At 41.1% G+C, this 14,403-nt stretch overlaps 1 protein-coding gene across 1 annotated transcript in view; it reads left to right on the top strand.

The window, feature by feature from the left end:
- Positions 1 to 14,403, top strand: part of GLP1R (glucagon like peptide 1 receptor) — an 84,195-nt gene that overhangs the window by 21,073 nt on the left and 48,719 nt on the right. The window contains exons 2-3 of the mRNA XM_063390864.1: positions 4,248 to 4,344; positions 5,586 to 5,696. Of these exons, the coding sequence (XP_063246934.1) occupies positions 4,248 to 4,344; positions 5,586 to 5,696 (208 nt within the window). The remainder of the gene's footprint in view (positions 1 to 4,247; positions 4,345 to 5,585; positions 5,697 to 14,403) is intronic.

The following is a 14,403-nucleotide window of genomic DNA, read 5'->3' as shown; positions in this document are numbered from 1 at the left end:
CTGCACCATCACTCACCTCCTTAATGTCTTTCATCCATTCATGCCTTTTGACTTCTCCACCTTAACCAGTCAGCTGTGTTTCCATCTTCTCCTCTGCTATCCTTCTGTGATAGATTTTTACCACAGCCAAACTGCTGCTCTTTTTCCATCCATGGTTGAATATAACAGGAAAAAAATAACCTGAGTAATCCCACAACCACATGGTTGCAGCAATGAAAACGGTTCTGAGTTTAACAAAGAGACATTCTCCATTTACTCCAAATTTTAGGTACTGACCTGGGAAGCTTGGCCTTGTATATTTCATTTAGTGCTTTGTTGCAGAAGGATTTAAACAACTTCTCAGGAAAATACAGTATTGTTTCATCTCATTTTGCAAGGTTTCTTTAACATTTTAATGTTACAAAATTTCAGTTAAATATTTCTTTTTTTTCTGGATTCTTCTCTTCCACCCCACTCTTTCTTCTGCTAATGTGGTGTTCTTCTGCTTTTGTAGACTTATTTTACCAGTCTTTTGAGGAGTTTCCTCTCAAATTAAAGTCTTAAATTGCTAAATTATAATCAAAATAATAAATGTCTTGCTGACTACTACAGAACTGGGTACTTCTTTCACTCACTAGAAGCGGTTTTCTGAGGCTTTCCCCAGCTCCCTTGGTCTGTTCCCGGCCTCCTCAGACACGCACGATTCCACCTGCAGTTCTGGCTCTGCCAAACTCAGGGTCCTCTCTTCGTAGAGGACAACAGTCCTTTGGACTCTGGCATTCCAGAAGGCTGTGTCTGGCAAACACTCCCACTCACTGGCGTGGGAGCTCGGGCTGAGAAACCCCTCTTCGGTGCTCAGCCCCAGGTTTGGCACAAATTCTGGTTTTCTTTAATGATGAAAACACCCAGCACGGGCCCCAGTTAAAAAACACGAAAACCAAGGGAAAATTCTGGCCTGTGTAAGCTGAGGGCAAGCTTACAGAACCCCTAGGGCTCCTCTCAATCTGAGAGTCCCTGTTAGGGCACCATTTGATAAAATCTTTTGCACGTGGCCAGAATGGAATAAGCTATGTGAAGATTTATCAAGTCTCTGAGGGCATCCAGCACTTCTCAGAATGGCTTAAAACACTTGCGAAATGGTTCTTTAGGGGTGTTTTCTAAAGGCAAAGGTTTAATAAAGGCAAAATAAAAAACAACACAGAAACAAAAGAAAAAGCTGAGCACAGATGTTGGAGACACCTGACTCCTTGCTACAACACCCCTAAAAGCATTTGAGTTCCTTCATGCACCTTCATAAGTGCTCAATGGCTCAGGAGGGACAACTTGGCTTGCTGCCAATAGAAGCAGGTACAGATGTTGAGAGGCATTTCTAAAGCCCAGCCAGTGCCCCGGTGCTGGCACTGGACCAACTGCAGTGAGAGCATCACAGAAGATTCTAGTCCATTTTCCTTTTAAGTTCAAAGGTAAACCGAAACTCTTTTCCTTATGTAGAATAATTTGCTTGGGTGTGGAAATGCATTGCAACACAGTATCTTGTATTTTAATAGCTGGTCACATAGTAAATCTGCGGCAGTGTGTAACTTGTGATTCTTGTTTGTATGGGCCATAATCTCTGAGAAACAGAAAGTGACATATATTCAGATAACATTGAAGTCAATTTGTCTGATAACAAACCCCAGTATTTAGCTGAATCACAGTGAACTATTGCATAGAGAGAACAAATTATATAGTCTTAGAACTTAATTTGTCATGCTGCAACAAACTACAGATAATAGAAAACTGTCTACCAAATAGGTCATCTCCTCAGAAAGGCATATCTAATTATTCCACACTTATAGTTTGCTAATCTCCTTCTTAGAGTTGTCTTTTCACATTATGAAAAACCAGTATAAGTAGAATGGTTTTACTTTTTCATTGAATCATGGGATAGAGGCTTGCTTTTAAGCTGTAGTTAGAGCTGGTTGTTCCTGCGTTTATGAAGGCAATAGATGAAAGCTTGATTTAGAAAAGTTACTGTAAGGCTTCCTGTCTCCAAAAGAGCTACTTTACTTAGTGTAAGCAGTTTTAGGATACTGTCAGTATGTTTTAAAAGGTAGAGTCTAAATGAAACTCTGTATGTATCTGTATCTTGTAATTATTTCAAAAGCTAGGTTTGGATTAACTTGACGTAGTCATCAACATGCTTGATCAATAGTTTCTTTTGGGAAGATGTGTAATGTTTAGTAACTTCTGAAATTATACTGAATTATAGTTTAAGAATTTGTTGTGAAAATGTTCCTTTTAATTCCTTTAGTAGAGTGTTAACCTGGTTATGGGAGGATAGTGAAACAGTCTTGTGTAACTTCAATTAACCACCCTTGTAAAATGAAGACCTTGAAATGATTCTCTGATTCTAAAAGATATATAACCTAAAAGTCAATTTGTAAAGATGGCTTGAGAGAAACTTAAGTTTGAAAACTGATTCTCTGCCTGTATTCAGGTCATCTGTCATTACTCAGCCTACATGGATATGTAAATGGTGTTTTAGTTACTGATTATCTGTTTCTCTACACACACCTGTCGATCTAATTTAGGTGATGTTTTCTTTCCCCTTCAGGTATGTTGAACGTAGATCACTGTGCTACAGGTTTGTTTTTCCATTCAGTAGAATCCATTTGTTTTACAATAGGCAGACTTTGCAGCATTTATTGGCATAGATAAGGTGATTTAAATCAGGCAAACAGGGTCAGAGTTTCCAAGATCCATAGGCTTGTGCTTGTTTTGACTTCAGGGGGAGCTGACTAAATTTTTCTAAAATTATGGCTGTGAGACCCTAAGTACAAGTTAAGTTCTAGATACTTACTCTTGAAACACAACACAGGTATTTACTAAATGTTGTACTTTTTATCACATGTGCAAGACCGCATTTGTAATTAAATGTAGTGGGTTAATCCAGACAGAAGCATTATGCATATGGTGCTTGGTTTATTTCTTTTCAAATGGGTTTTTAATTGGAAGGATGTAAAAGACAAGGACTTGAGAGGTTTTTTCTGTTCCTTTATACCAAGATGATTGCATTGGTGTCTAAATTTTAGTAATATTGGTTGTAGTGGACAGGATTCAGTTTCAGGACTTTCCTGAAATACGGTAGAGTTTTAAAATTAATTCTTCATTTTAAAATAATTCTTTCCATACTCTAGTTTTATTCTAACCATCTGGAAAAGGTTTAGAAGCATAAGTGGAAAATAAAAATTAACACTTGAAGCTGGGAGGGTAAAACTGCAAGGATTATTTACCCTCATGCTTTACTACATAAACTGATTAACATCTGGGATTAAATGAACTTCCTTCCACTCAACAGCATTAGTGTATTGTACCATTAGGTTCGTGCTGTTGATTGTATGTATGAGATATCCATGAGGCTTTCCCTGGAAAAAGAAAGCTGAGTTACCTGCACTGGTGATTACTTACAGCCTCCTAATCTGGATATTTAAACTTGGTTTATACAAATATGGAGGGGAGGGAGAAGGAGTAATGTCACTACTCAAATGCAGTGAGTAAAGCTGGATCTCTGTCATCCAGGTAGGACATCTGCTAGGGTTGAGTGAGCAGCCAGCCCTGAGTTAGCTGCTCACTCTAATAACAGCTAATTTCCTTTGTCCTTAGATCAAGTTTGTACATACTTTTCCCTTGCCCCCTCGCTACTTGGGGTAGCTGATGGTCGAACTTGTAGCCTGTCAAAATATGCACAAAGAAGGCTCCACATCTTTCTGCAGTTGCAGAAAAATATACAGGATGCAGGGAAAAGCTGTTCATCAAAGAAAAAAAAGGCTGGAAAAGCTTTCGTCCACATTTTGGAAGAATTTTTGGGGAATATTCACTGAATACAATGAATTAACTTGTTTTCATTTATGGGAAAGCAGAAATACTCCTGTTAGAAAGAAAACCTCTACTAATCAAGGACTTGCTGCTGTCCCTGTCTTTTTATGAGATAATAAATCACACAACTGGGGCATGTTCAAGAGAGCAAGGTTAGCTCAATGTGAGTTTCAGGGAGGACACAGTATAGTTTGTGGGATTTTTGTTTGCTTGTGGTGCAAATAGAAGGGGGATTTTTTTGTTGTTGTTGTTGAAATTAGGCAAATACATAGCATCATCTTGTACCATTTCTGATAAGCAGAGCTGTTCTGGCTTTTTGTAGTCATTTTCACACTCCCCTACTCATTCTGTGTGAAAAACCCTGCACTTTAAATCTCTGCAATGTCTGAGATTCATGATTTCTCTTTTAGAGTTCAGATGGGTCTCTCTCGGAGGTTGTGCAGAAATGGAAGGAGTATCAGCTCCAGTGCCAGAAATACTTGTATGAGACACCCCCCATTGTGGCAGGTAAGCTGATTTGGTAGGGATAGGATGTGTTAATTTTTAAAATGCATGATAACAGTAGCAAGGGAGTGATTATGAACTTGAAAATACTTCTTTCTGGTCCATTGCTTCTTTATCCCATTTGCTCCTGCCTGCTCTCTGTGGGACTCTTCCCTCTGCTGGGGGAAGTGTTTTATGGAACAATTTTGTTGTAAAGATCTTTGTCCTTAGGCTCAGAGTGTTATGCAGTGGCAAGTGGTAGCTGTACCATATCAAACAGCCACTAATGTGATAGACCTGAAACTTCTGTAGGGGTCAAGGTGTTAGGAAATCTGGGACCATGCTGTTGACATTGAACTAGGAGTTTGTGGGTTGTAAAGTTGGCATAAATTATTCTGAGCCTTGTAAAATGGTGAAATGGCTTTGGAAAAAAAGGCAAGTGACTTAAGGAGAATGTAAGTTGCCTTAGTGTTTGAGCTGCTGTAATGTGCTGCAGGCATCTGTGGTACACCAACATTGTGGTGTTTAGAGGACAAGTGGTGACTTGTCAGTAATGCCCACACTTGGACACCATGCAGCCTCTCCTCTGCTGCAGTGCTTCTGTGACACATGGGAGATGTGTCTAAAGTTGTGCCTGTGAAGAATCACTTCAAAACTGTTAATATTCAATGTCTTAACTACATTATTATGTCAGAGTGAGAGCAGTAGCTGATGACAATGCTGGAGATACATTCATCTCCCTCTGCTGCATTATTCTGTTGAGCAATTGAGTCCTGCCCTCGAAGAATGACAGTTTAATGAATCTGAAGTTGAAGTATTCTCATGTTGATTAAGCTGTAATGCAAAGTTATGGTTGTGTGCAGGTATTTCAGTGATGGACCTATATACTAGGGTAACTTTTCAACTGCATGAATTTGAGCTATTCTGAGGAATTATTATCTTTAGTATTCACTGCAAAAATGATTTTAAATTAAACTGTGGCAAGTAAGGGTGTAAAAAAGATAGATAAATTAATAGTAATCCATGACTTTCTTGTCTGTTGATTCAGTGTAAGACCCTAATCTGTTCCTTAGTTCCTCCCTGAAACAACAGTTTCTTATGTGAGGATAAACTCACTCTTTTGGATAAATAACTGTCATATAATTCCACATCAGAGCTTAAGTGTATGTGTCTGTATTTCCTTTTATATTCTGCTCTTCTGTCTTTTCCTTCTTGCTGTATTAGTACAAGGCAGTGGCATGAACCTCCCTTCTCTCTCTCTGCAGAAGGCAAGTTTTGCAACAGAACATTTGACGATTATGCCTGCTGGCCAGATGGACTGCCTGGCACCTACGTGAATGTCAGCTGCCCCTGGTATCTTCCCTGGGCTAACACAGGTAAGAGCCTTTCCTTACAGGGACAGCTTTAAACCAATCCTAGTTTCCTTGCCCAGTCTTAGCAAGGACAAGGTTGGCTTAAATGTCTGTGAGTGCAGTAAGTTCTCTTTAACATAGAAGTAGGGATGGATATTAGTATGATACATTCTTTATCTCTGTTTAGCAGGAGATGAAAATGAGAGAATAGACTTCCTAAATGGTGCGTTTGGATATTTTTTGCTCTCATCTGGTTTTGGTGCTTGGACAGCGGTGACTATTAATAACTTAGCTCTGCATCCTTGCTGGAGGCTATCTAACAATGACAATGACTTAGTTGGAAAACAGATAAAAGTAACAAAGGTAACTGGTACACCATCCTGTAGAAGATACAGACAGAAAAGTCTAAAGTGAAAATGTTTTGTGCTCCTTCCTGAGATAAACTTATTTCTCAGAATACTGTGAGATGAAGGCATTTTTGATGATTGCAAAGACTTCTTCTGTCTTGGACTGAGTGGATTCAATCTGGAAGGATTGAATGCCACCTTTAGATTTTACACCCTTATGTGCATGTACACTTGAAGACAAGGTGTGTTAGATCACTTTGTCCAGCATTCTGTCTTTCAAACCAGTGACTTGTTCTTTGTGAAGACCTTTCTATGCTTGGAAGTCTAAATGAAACAGTTTATTAGCCAGCTACAGTGGTGTGGAGAATTGTCTTTGGCCTCTGTTAAAGGACAGAGGATATTAGTTAATGAGGGGTTTATAATTCTGATTGATGGGTGCAAAGTGTATGGTGTAAGTATGGAGAACATGTTGTGTTGGTTCAGAGGGATATCAGGAATGACAAAGAGAAGCGATGGGATAGTCAGAGATTACTTAAATGTATTGCGTAGTGTGGGACCTGGCCATGATACAAATAGCATGAAATAAGGGATGGAGATGATACTGGGTCTGGCTGGGTTGGAGGTGACTTTCTTCACCACAGCCCTTGCTCAGCATCAAAATGCTCACTCCAAGCCCTGCCTGAGGCCAGCAAGCCTGGGAGTCCGCATGAGGTTGAGAGGTGACATAACTGGGACAGCTAATGTGATCTGACTAAAGGGATATGATGTGGTTGGTAGTAAAGCTCAGGAGGGAAAGGGGAAAGAAGTGGGAGAAGTGAGTAGAGGCGTTCATGATGGTGTTTGTCTTCCCATGTAATAGTTATACGTGCTGAGGCCCTGCTTTCCAAGAAGTGTCTGGATGTCTCCCTCCTAATGGGAGGCAGTGAATAAATTCCTTATTTTGCTTTATTTGCATTCACAGCTTTTGCTCTACTTATTAAATTGTTATTATTTTGAAGGGTTGGTGGTGTGTGTGTGTAAATTTCCACACTTAAATCAAAATGTCACCACAACACTGACAAAAGTTAAAAATTTACACACACACACAGAACTTTACTACACCCCTTGGCCCTTCACCACTTTACAACCACAAAGGATTCCCTGTAGTTGTTCCCCTCTGTGGCAGTCCCAGTTTTTCCCATTACTTCTCCTGGTTACTTATTTATCTTGACCAACAAGATATTACATTTTATTTTTTTTCCCCCTGTCCTGTCGAGGTGGGAAAGCAGCTGGGGCTATGTTTGACAGCCCACTCGTCAGTTTACCTCATCCACCGTGGAAGCCCAGGCGCTGTGAAGAAGTCGCTGCCCTGGTGCCTGCAGCGTCTCCTCACCACTGTATTCTCTGGCCTTAGTGCACTGCACAGGGCTGTTTCTCACACTTCTTTTCTCACCCCTCACTGCCAAGCAGTGCTTGGTTCATCCTTGCATATGTTTTGCCTGCGGTGCCATGGTCTGGTTGATGAAGTGGTGTTAGGTCATAGGTTGGACTCGATGATCTCAAAGGGTTTTTTTTGAACCTAGCTGGTTCTGTAGTCTTGGCTGAGGGGCTCAGCTGTGCCCTGCAGGGGATCTTTGGAATGAGTCTTGTCCAGCATTGGACAGCTCCACCTCTCCTTGCAGAGGACTCCCTTGGTTATCTCTTCAGCCTTGCCTGCTTTCCAAAGTGACTTCAGAAGTTAAAATGCTCTATGCTAATCCTCCTCAGGTTATTAAAGTTGTTAAGCTTTTGGACTGGATAAACAAGCTTTTTCAAATGTATGAAAATGTATTTACCTCATATTTAACATAAAATGATTGGATACTGCGGAATTTTTTCCAATAATGTTTTTCTCTCTGGATACCTAAAACTCTTCACAGACTAACTTCTTTCCTCTAAACCTGTTTACTTTCAGTCTTTAAGACCCTGGACTTCCAACTGCTCTTGAAACCACTGCTGGAAAAAGCCATGGTTTAATGCAATATTGCAGGTTAATAAATTACTTGACTGTGCAATATCTTTCATACTTTTGGAAATAAGTTTTTTATAAAATTAATTATCCTGAAAATGGTGTTTGTTTCAGTGGGAAGCGGAGCAGCGTTCTGTAAACTCCTTGCTAGGGAGAATTACAAAATACTTCAGAAAACTATTAAACCTTTGGATGTGTTCCCTTGTTGAGCAAATTGTGCATATACCTCAACCTCTGTTTTATCAGCGAGGAATAAGAATGGAACAAAGAGGCCTTTCACTGTCCAGTATAAAACAAGAAGTTTGTATCAGTGCCAGGTATGCAATTTAGGAGCCTGAATTACCATGACCTGATAGCATTCCATGACATCTTGTGGAGTCATGTTCAAAGTGAATGCTAATTAGCTGCTGTGATGAAGAGGTAATGTCTTTGCTATAGAATATCTAGAACAATAGAAAATTGAACACCCTGTGATTTAGAGTGGTCACTAAAGCATGTTCATTACTTGTTATTGCTTCGCCCCCTACTTGGAACTTGAAATAGGTTCTAGCACTGCAGGACTTCCACCTCATCACCAGCTGGAAATGGAGAGGAGGAAAAGATGAGACATTGTTTGGAAAGTATCTTCAAAACATGTTTAGGGAAGGTCGTCATCAAGTACAAAGTGCTTCAGCCTAGCGTACTCAAATATTTAAGACTACTGCTCCCTTGACTAGGAGTCAGGTTTTCAAGTTTGTAGAAAGCTTGCTGGGGTATACCCCCAGAGATCCCCTGGGAATTGAATTGAGTCACTTGAAACCAAATGTTACTTATGATGAAATGGGGTTCTGAAATGGAGGAAGCATTGAGTTTGAGTCTCTTCATGACTTGACCACTTCTGTATAAAAAATGTAGGTGAGCTGGAAGCAGGGAAAGGGGATCCAGGAAGCATATGCTGGTCATTAAAGGATGGCATTGGGAAAGCCATAGCCCACCCAGATTCTTGTCAAGTGAGATGAAGAGCTACAAAAAGGGCTTCTAAACAGATACGAGAAAAAAAATTTGGATCCACTGCTGAGTGTGGCAGGAGAATCTTTGGCAAAGGATGGGGAAATGACTGAAGTATTCACTGCCTTCATCGTGGCCTTTACTGGTAAAACACCTTCGGCAGTCTGAGGCCACTGTAATCAGTGTTAAAATTGGAAGCAATGAAGACTCATTCTGACTGGATGAGGATCAGAATATGGAATGTTTTCATGTGCTATACCCAAGTCCACAACAATTGGTAGGATGTACTGACAAGTGGTGAATGAGCTGCTTAACACCACTGTGAGGTTGCTTTTGAGTATCTCTGAATGGTCATGGCAATTGAGGGAGATTCCTGCAGTTGTCACCACTATCTTCAAGAAGTGCAAGGAGCCAGATCTGGGGAATTACAGATGATTGGCCTTCTGTCAGTCCCCAGGCAAGTAACGGAACAAATGATCCTGGGGAATGGTTTCCAAGCACCTAAAGGACAAGAAGGTGATTAGGAGTAATCAGCATGGGTTTATGAAGGTGAAATCATGCATGATAAACCTGATAAGAGGACCAGACTCTGGTGGCTAAGGGAAGAGCAACGGAGGTGATCATCTTGATTTCTAGTAAGATTTTTGACACAGGTTTCCATAACATCCTCCTTGACAAACTGATGAAGTGATTAGACAAAAGGATGAAAAAACAGACTGACAGGAATCCTGTGAAGTTCTTCTCCTGGGGAGGAATAGTTGTGTGTATCAGTGCTGACAGGCTGGAAAGCAGCTTTGCAGAAAAGGCCATGGAGGTACTGGTGGACACCAAGCTCAGCATGAGCAGCAACGTGCTTGAGGCAAAGGACACCAGTGGCTTCCTGGGTTGTATCAGGAAAGCATTAATGGCAGCTCAAAAGGATGATCCTTCCCCTCTGCTCTGGGCAGGGGGGGGATGGGACACACATCTGGAGTGCTTTGTCCAGTTCTGGGCTCCCCAGTATGAGACGTAGACTTAGTTCAGCAGGTCCAGCAAATGATTGTGAAGTTTATTGAGGAGTGGGAATGTCTCTCTCACTTATGAGATGAGACTGAGAAAGCTGATGTTCTTCAGCCTGGAGAAGGCTTCAGGGGAGATGTTATCAATGTAAATGCTTACATATTGAAATACAGAAAATTTCCTTTAAATGTCATTATTTTGTGGCGTGGTTGGTCGAATACCTAGCACAGGTGACCCAGAGAGGTTTTGGAGTCTCTGTCCTTGAAGAAGATGATCATAGCCTGACTAGACATGAACCTGAGCAACTTGCCCTAGTTCCTTGCTGTATTAGGAAATATCCAGAGTCTCAATCCAATGTTGACTGTTTTGTGATTCTCTACTTCTGTTAATTTCTTTTATAGAAGTCTTGGTAACCACTTGTTGTCAGGTGTTACGAATTTCTGTTGGTGTCAGCCAGAATACAAGATGGGGAGAATTTGCATGGTAAATGCTTGAAATGCTGGAGTGTTCCTTGGGGAATTACAAGGTTTTGCATTAGGTTTTGCAAACTGTAATAGCTTTATATAGCTATTATAAAACACTTTAATAGCTTTTGCTGTTTGTGTACCACTCTTATCCTAGTGGCTGTCAGTCTTGAGCCTGCCCTTCTGCAAATCTCAACAGCAGATGTGGCCCAGCAGGTTGCCTAGCAGAGTGGCAAGCTGAAAATGGTATAAAGAATTTTTTATGTGCTCAGCAGGTGTGTGCTGTGTCACTAGTCCAACTGCACATGATGTCAGTCAGTTCTTGTCCCTGTGTGATGCCACAGAGCTGCTCACTGAGGTGTGACATTCTTCTTGCTCATTTAAAGTGGTGGCTTCTGAATCCCTGTCTGCATTGTGAGCATGGTTCAACAGTAGTGGTTTCTTCAGTTCTTTGGATTGCTCATTTGTCTCAGGGTACAAGAGCAACTGCAGGGAGATGGGAATCTGTTCATTGAGAAACTTGAGAGTTAATCTGGTGTTCAGTGCTGTGTGCCTATTCAGGTTTGTGTGCATACAGACCAGCCTTTTGCCAGACAAAGCCATGCATGATGAGCTTACAGGTCTTTTGTGCTAAGGAATATGTGCATTTGCAAGATTTTTCCTTACAAGATCACCTCCCTTGTGATTGCAATGTTTATCTTCAACCTTTTTTGAAAATGCAGAGGCAGCCTATAAACTACAGCAGAGACAATCAATACTGTCCCACTTGTGTCAGATCTCTTCAGAAATGCTGAGGCTGAGACTTCTTTTTGCTGTGTTACCTAGCAGGTGTGTCAGCATCCCTGAAAGAGTCACTATTGGCATGCTGTCTGCAAGGATGGACTCTGAGGGCTGGGAATATGTTCATGACAATTGAATAGAAAAAAGATCACAACATTAGACCGAGATGATATGCTTGAAACCATGTATGCCTATACTGCTACCAAGTTGTGGGTTTTTTTGTGACAGACAAGTAAATTAAACCTGGATTTTTAAAGGAATTTTTATTATGGGTTGCACTGAAATAGTGGGTATTCATTTGTGGGTGCGCTTTTGAGATGTGGTCTGAAGGTTGGGTCATTTTCTCTTTCTTCAGTGGCACTGCACTGCTCTAATTTATTTGTCTGTAGTTAAGAAGCAAACTAGATTGGAAATGGGGATTTCTCCTCGTTCCTCTGAGTCTGTCTGTCTTTTTTTTTCTTTTTTCTTCTTTCGTGTAGATCAGTTTCCTGGTTGGTGTGATTGCAGCTGTATTAGCATTCATCTGCTTCAACTATATTGGTCATTTTGTTATTTTCTTGAAATAAAAATATTATGGGTACCTGGGTAATCAGTATTCCACAAAAGCCAAAGGAGCTGAGGTTTAGAGTAGCCTCTGCTTCGATGGAGGTTAAATCACTGTCACTGGAATGAGAAATAGGTGGCTGATGTGTCTCACAGAACAGGGGTTGTTATCCTAGCAGATGAGGAGCCCAGACACTGCTGGGCTTCAGCTGCATCACAGGAGTTCATAAAGTCGTCTGTGTCCTGTGAGAGCCATATAAAATAGCTTTGTGTGTGTAGTGAGGGAGCTCTTCCTTGCTTCTTGACAGCAAGAAGCAGGATCATTGGGGTAAGTGGAATGTGGAAGAGAATCTAATTTGGGTCAAACAAAGTATTCTGTTCAGGGCTCTGTAGGGAAATTCTTAAATTTTCTCTTTGGGAAGATTTCTTGCTTTTTATTTTGAAATGCTTTGAAAATATGAAGTGAAATGTATAGACTGTGAAAACTAGCACATGCTTAACTTTTGCATGCCTTGCTTCCCTATCTCCCCCCCCTCCCTGCAAAAAAACCCAAACCAAAGCAATGAAGCAATGGGTTTTTTTTTTGTTTGTGGGTTTGTTTTTTTGTTTTTTTGTTTTTTTGTTTTTTTCTGTTTATACATCTTTGAAAGAGCAAACTACAGAAGCTTCTCAAATCTGTGCAAGCTATTTCACTCTAGCTGTGTTTGGCTTTTATTTGTTCTTATGCAACTCCCACAGAGGCCAGGTCTTTGTGGGGAGATGCTGAAGTAGCAGGAGGGAGGTTATTGTTAAATGATTTTGTTCTGCAAACTTGCCAGTACAGATCTTGGCATGCAGCCAGAGCTTGTTGAAGGCAAGTTTTCTATACTTGTGGCTGACTTTTGCTCCTTCATGCAAAGCCCGCTCAGGTTATGAGAGTGCTGAAGTTGCACCAGGTTAACTTTGCACACCTTGCTATCCAATTTGTAGTTGGAGAGATAAGAACAAGTTCTAGGGCCGCAGGTGTCTCAAAGCCCAGTCAGTGCAGAAGCTCTGAGGGGAGCAGTAGGGGCTCCTTTAAGGGACGACGGGCACCTTGCCTCACTGTCACTGGCTGTGTACTTTTTTTCTTGTTACCTTCTCATAATTGAAGGCCAGCTGCCAGTAACACCATGTGGATTTGGAAACTGTGGAGCTACACAATTCATCTTGCAATTATGCCTCCTCTGGGGTTCTGATATTTTATTGTTTAATAGCACTAAATCCTTTTTAATTAAAAAACCTTCCAGAGGTACTAGTTTCCAACAAGAATTGTGAGCAGTAGCCCCATCAGTGGCTCCTATATGCACTGGACTGCACCAAGGCTGGCTGTGGACTTGCATCAACATATATGTCCCTGTTTCTCAGATCCCCACTCAAAATCTGAAATGTTTAAATGCTTTTATTTGAGCTTAGAACCTGTCTCTAGTTTTGAGAGGTCTGAAACCTGAATTAGTTTGATGGTAGTGTGTATCTGTGTTGGTATGTTGCTATGGCACAGTAGTGAATTTTGAAGCAACTCCTCATTGTGCTTCTTGCCGAGACTGATTTAGTTTAAGCCGCTTTGGTGTCTGTTTCTTCAGAGGAAACTAAACTAGAGGCTGTGCCCCAGGAGTGCATTGGATTCTTTTCAGTCCTGGAGGGAGGCACAAGGCCTAACAATTTGGCTGTACTACCATGATGTCTTCCAGAAAAACCATACAGGAGCCTTTGGAGGACTTCTGCACTACCATGATCTCATTAAATTGTAATGTTTCTTGTGCCAGGTAAATGGCCAGATGGCTTGTATGCCTTAATTGACATTGTCCATGAGGTCTCAGTGCTTTGTAGTTCCCTATGCTCTCTAAATCTACTTTTCTCCTAGTTTACAATCGTTTACTTTGTTTACCTAACAACTTCCGTTGTCATTCACCTTTGCTTGAATCACTTGTCTACTATAATTCACTTTATTCTGTATTACCCTCTGTTTACTATGTTATGTGTTGCAATAGTGACACATGCTCCTTTGTTCTCCCAGATCATCAGGTAAAGTACAGCCTGGGGACCCCTGAAAACAACATTGGTTTCCAGCCTGTGATGTGAGAGACCTGAAAGTCTCTCTAGTGGTAGACCAACCCAGCAGTAATACCTGATGACCTCTAATAGTAACCTTGTGGCTGCCTCTGACTACTAGAGATGGAGTCAGTCTGATTAAATTGTGGAGGTACCTGGCACCACAGCTGTACTTCACACAATAAGTCACACACTCTGCCCAGCCACAGGGATTGTATGAGCTGAGCTTCACATGGGGGTGTGGAAATGCAGAGATCAGACTGGGTTGCTGCTCCAGACTGCAGTCAATTGCAAGGATATATCGAGGTCTGATCTTTCTCACGTCCTACTGTAAACTATGTTTGAGACCACCTTCCAGCACTCCCCATTTTCTCTCTGGTGGCAGAACTTCTTTTCCTTATGTGTCTTTAGATAGGGGCTCTGCATGAGGCTTTGGGTGGAAATGGGGTGTTGCCTTGAAACTCCCAAGTACGAGAGGCTAGCAGTTTGACCATGAGGATTTTATGCTTGTTTAAAGAAATTTCCCTAGGGTTATGAGATACAGACAAACCTTA

Source organism: Prinia subflava, chromosome 2 (assembly GCF_021018805.1).
Source record: "Prinia subflava isolate CZ2003 ecotype Zambia chromosome 2, Cam_Psub_1.2, whole genome shotgun sequence".
Taxonomy (NCBI): Eukaryota; Metazoa; Chordata; class Aves; order Passeriformes; family Cisticolidae; genus Prinia; species Prinia subflava.
The sequence above is the reverse complement of the archived record's forward strand: the minus strand, read 5'-3'. Positions and strand labels throughout refer to the sequence as shown.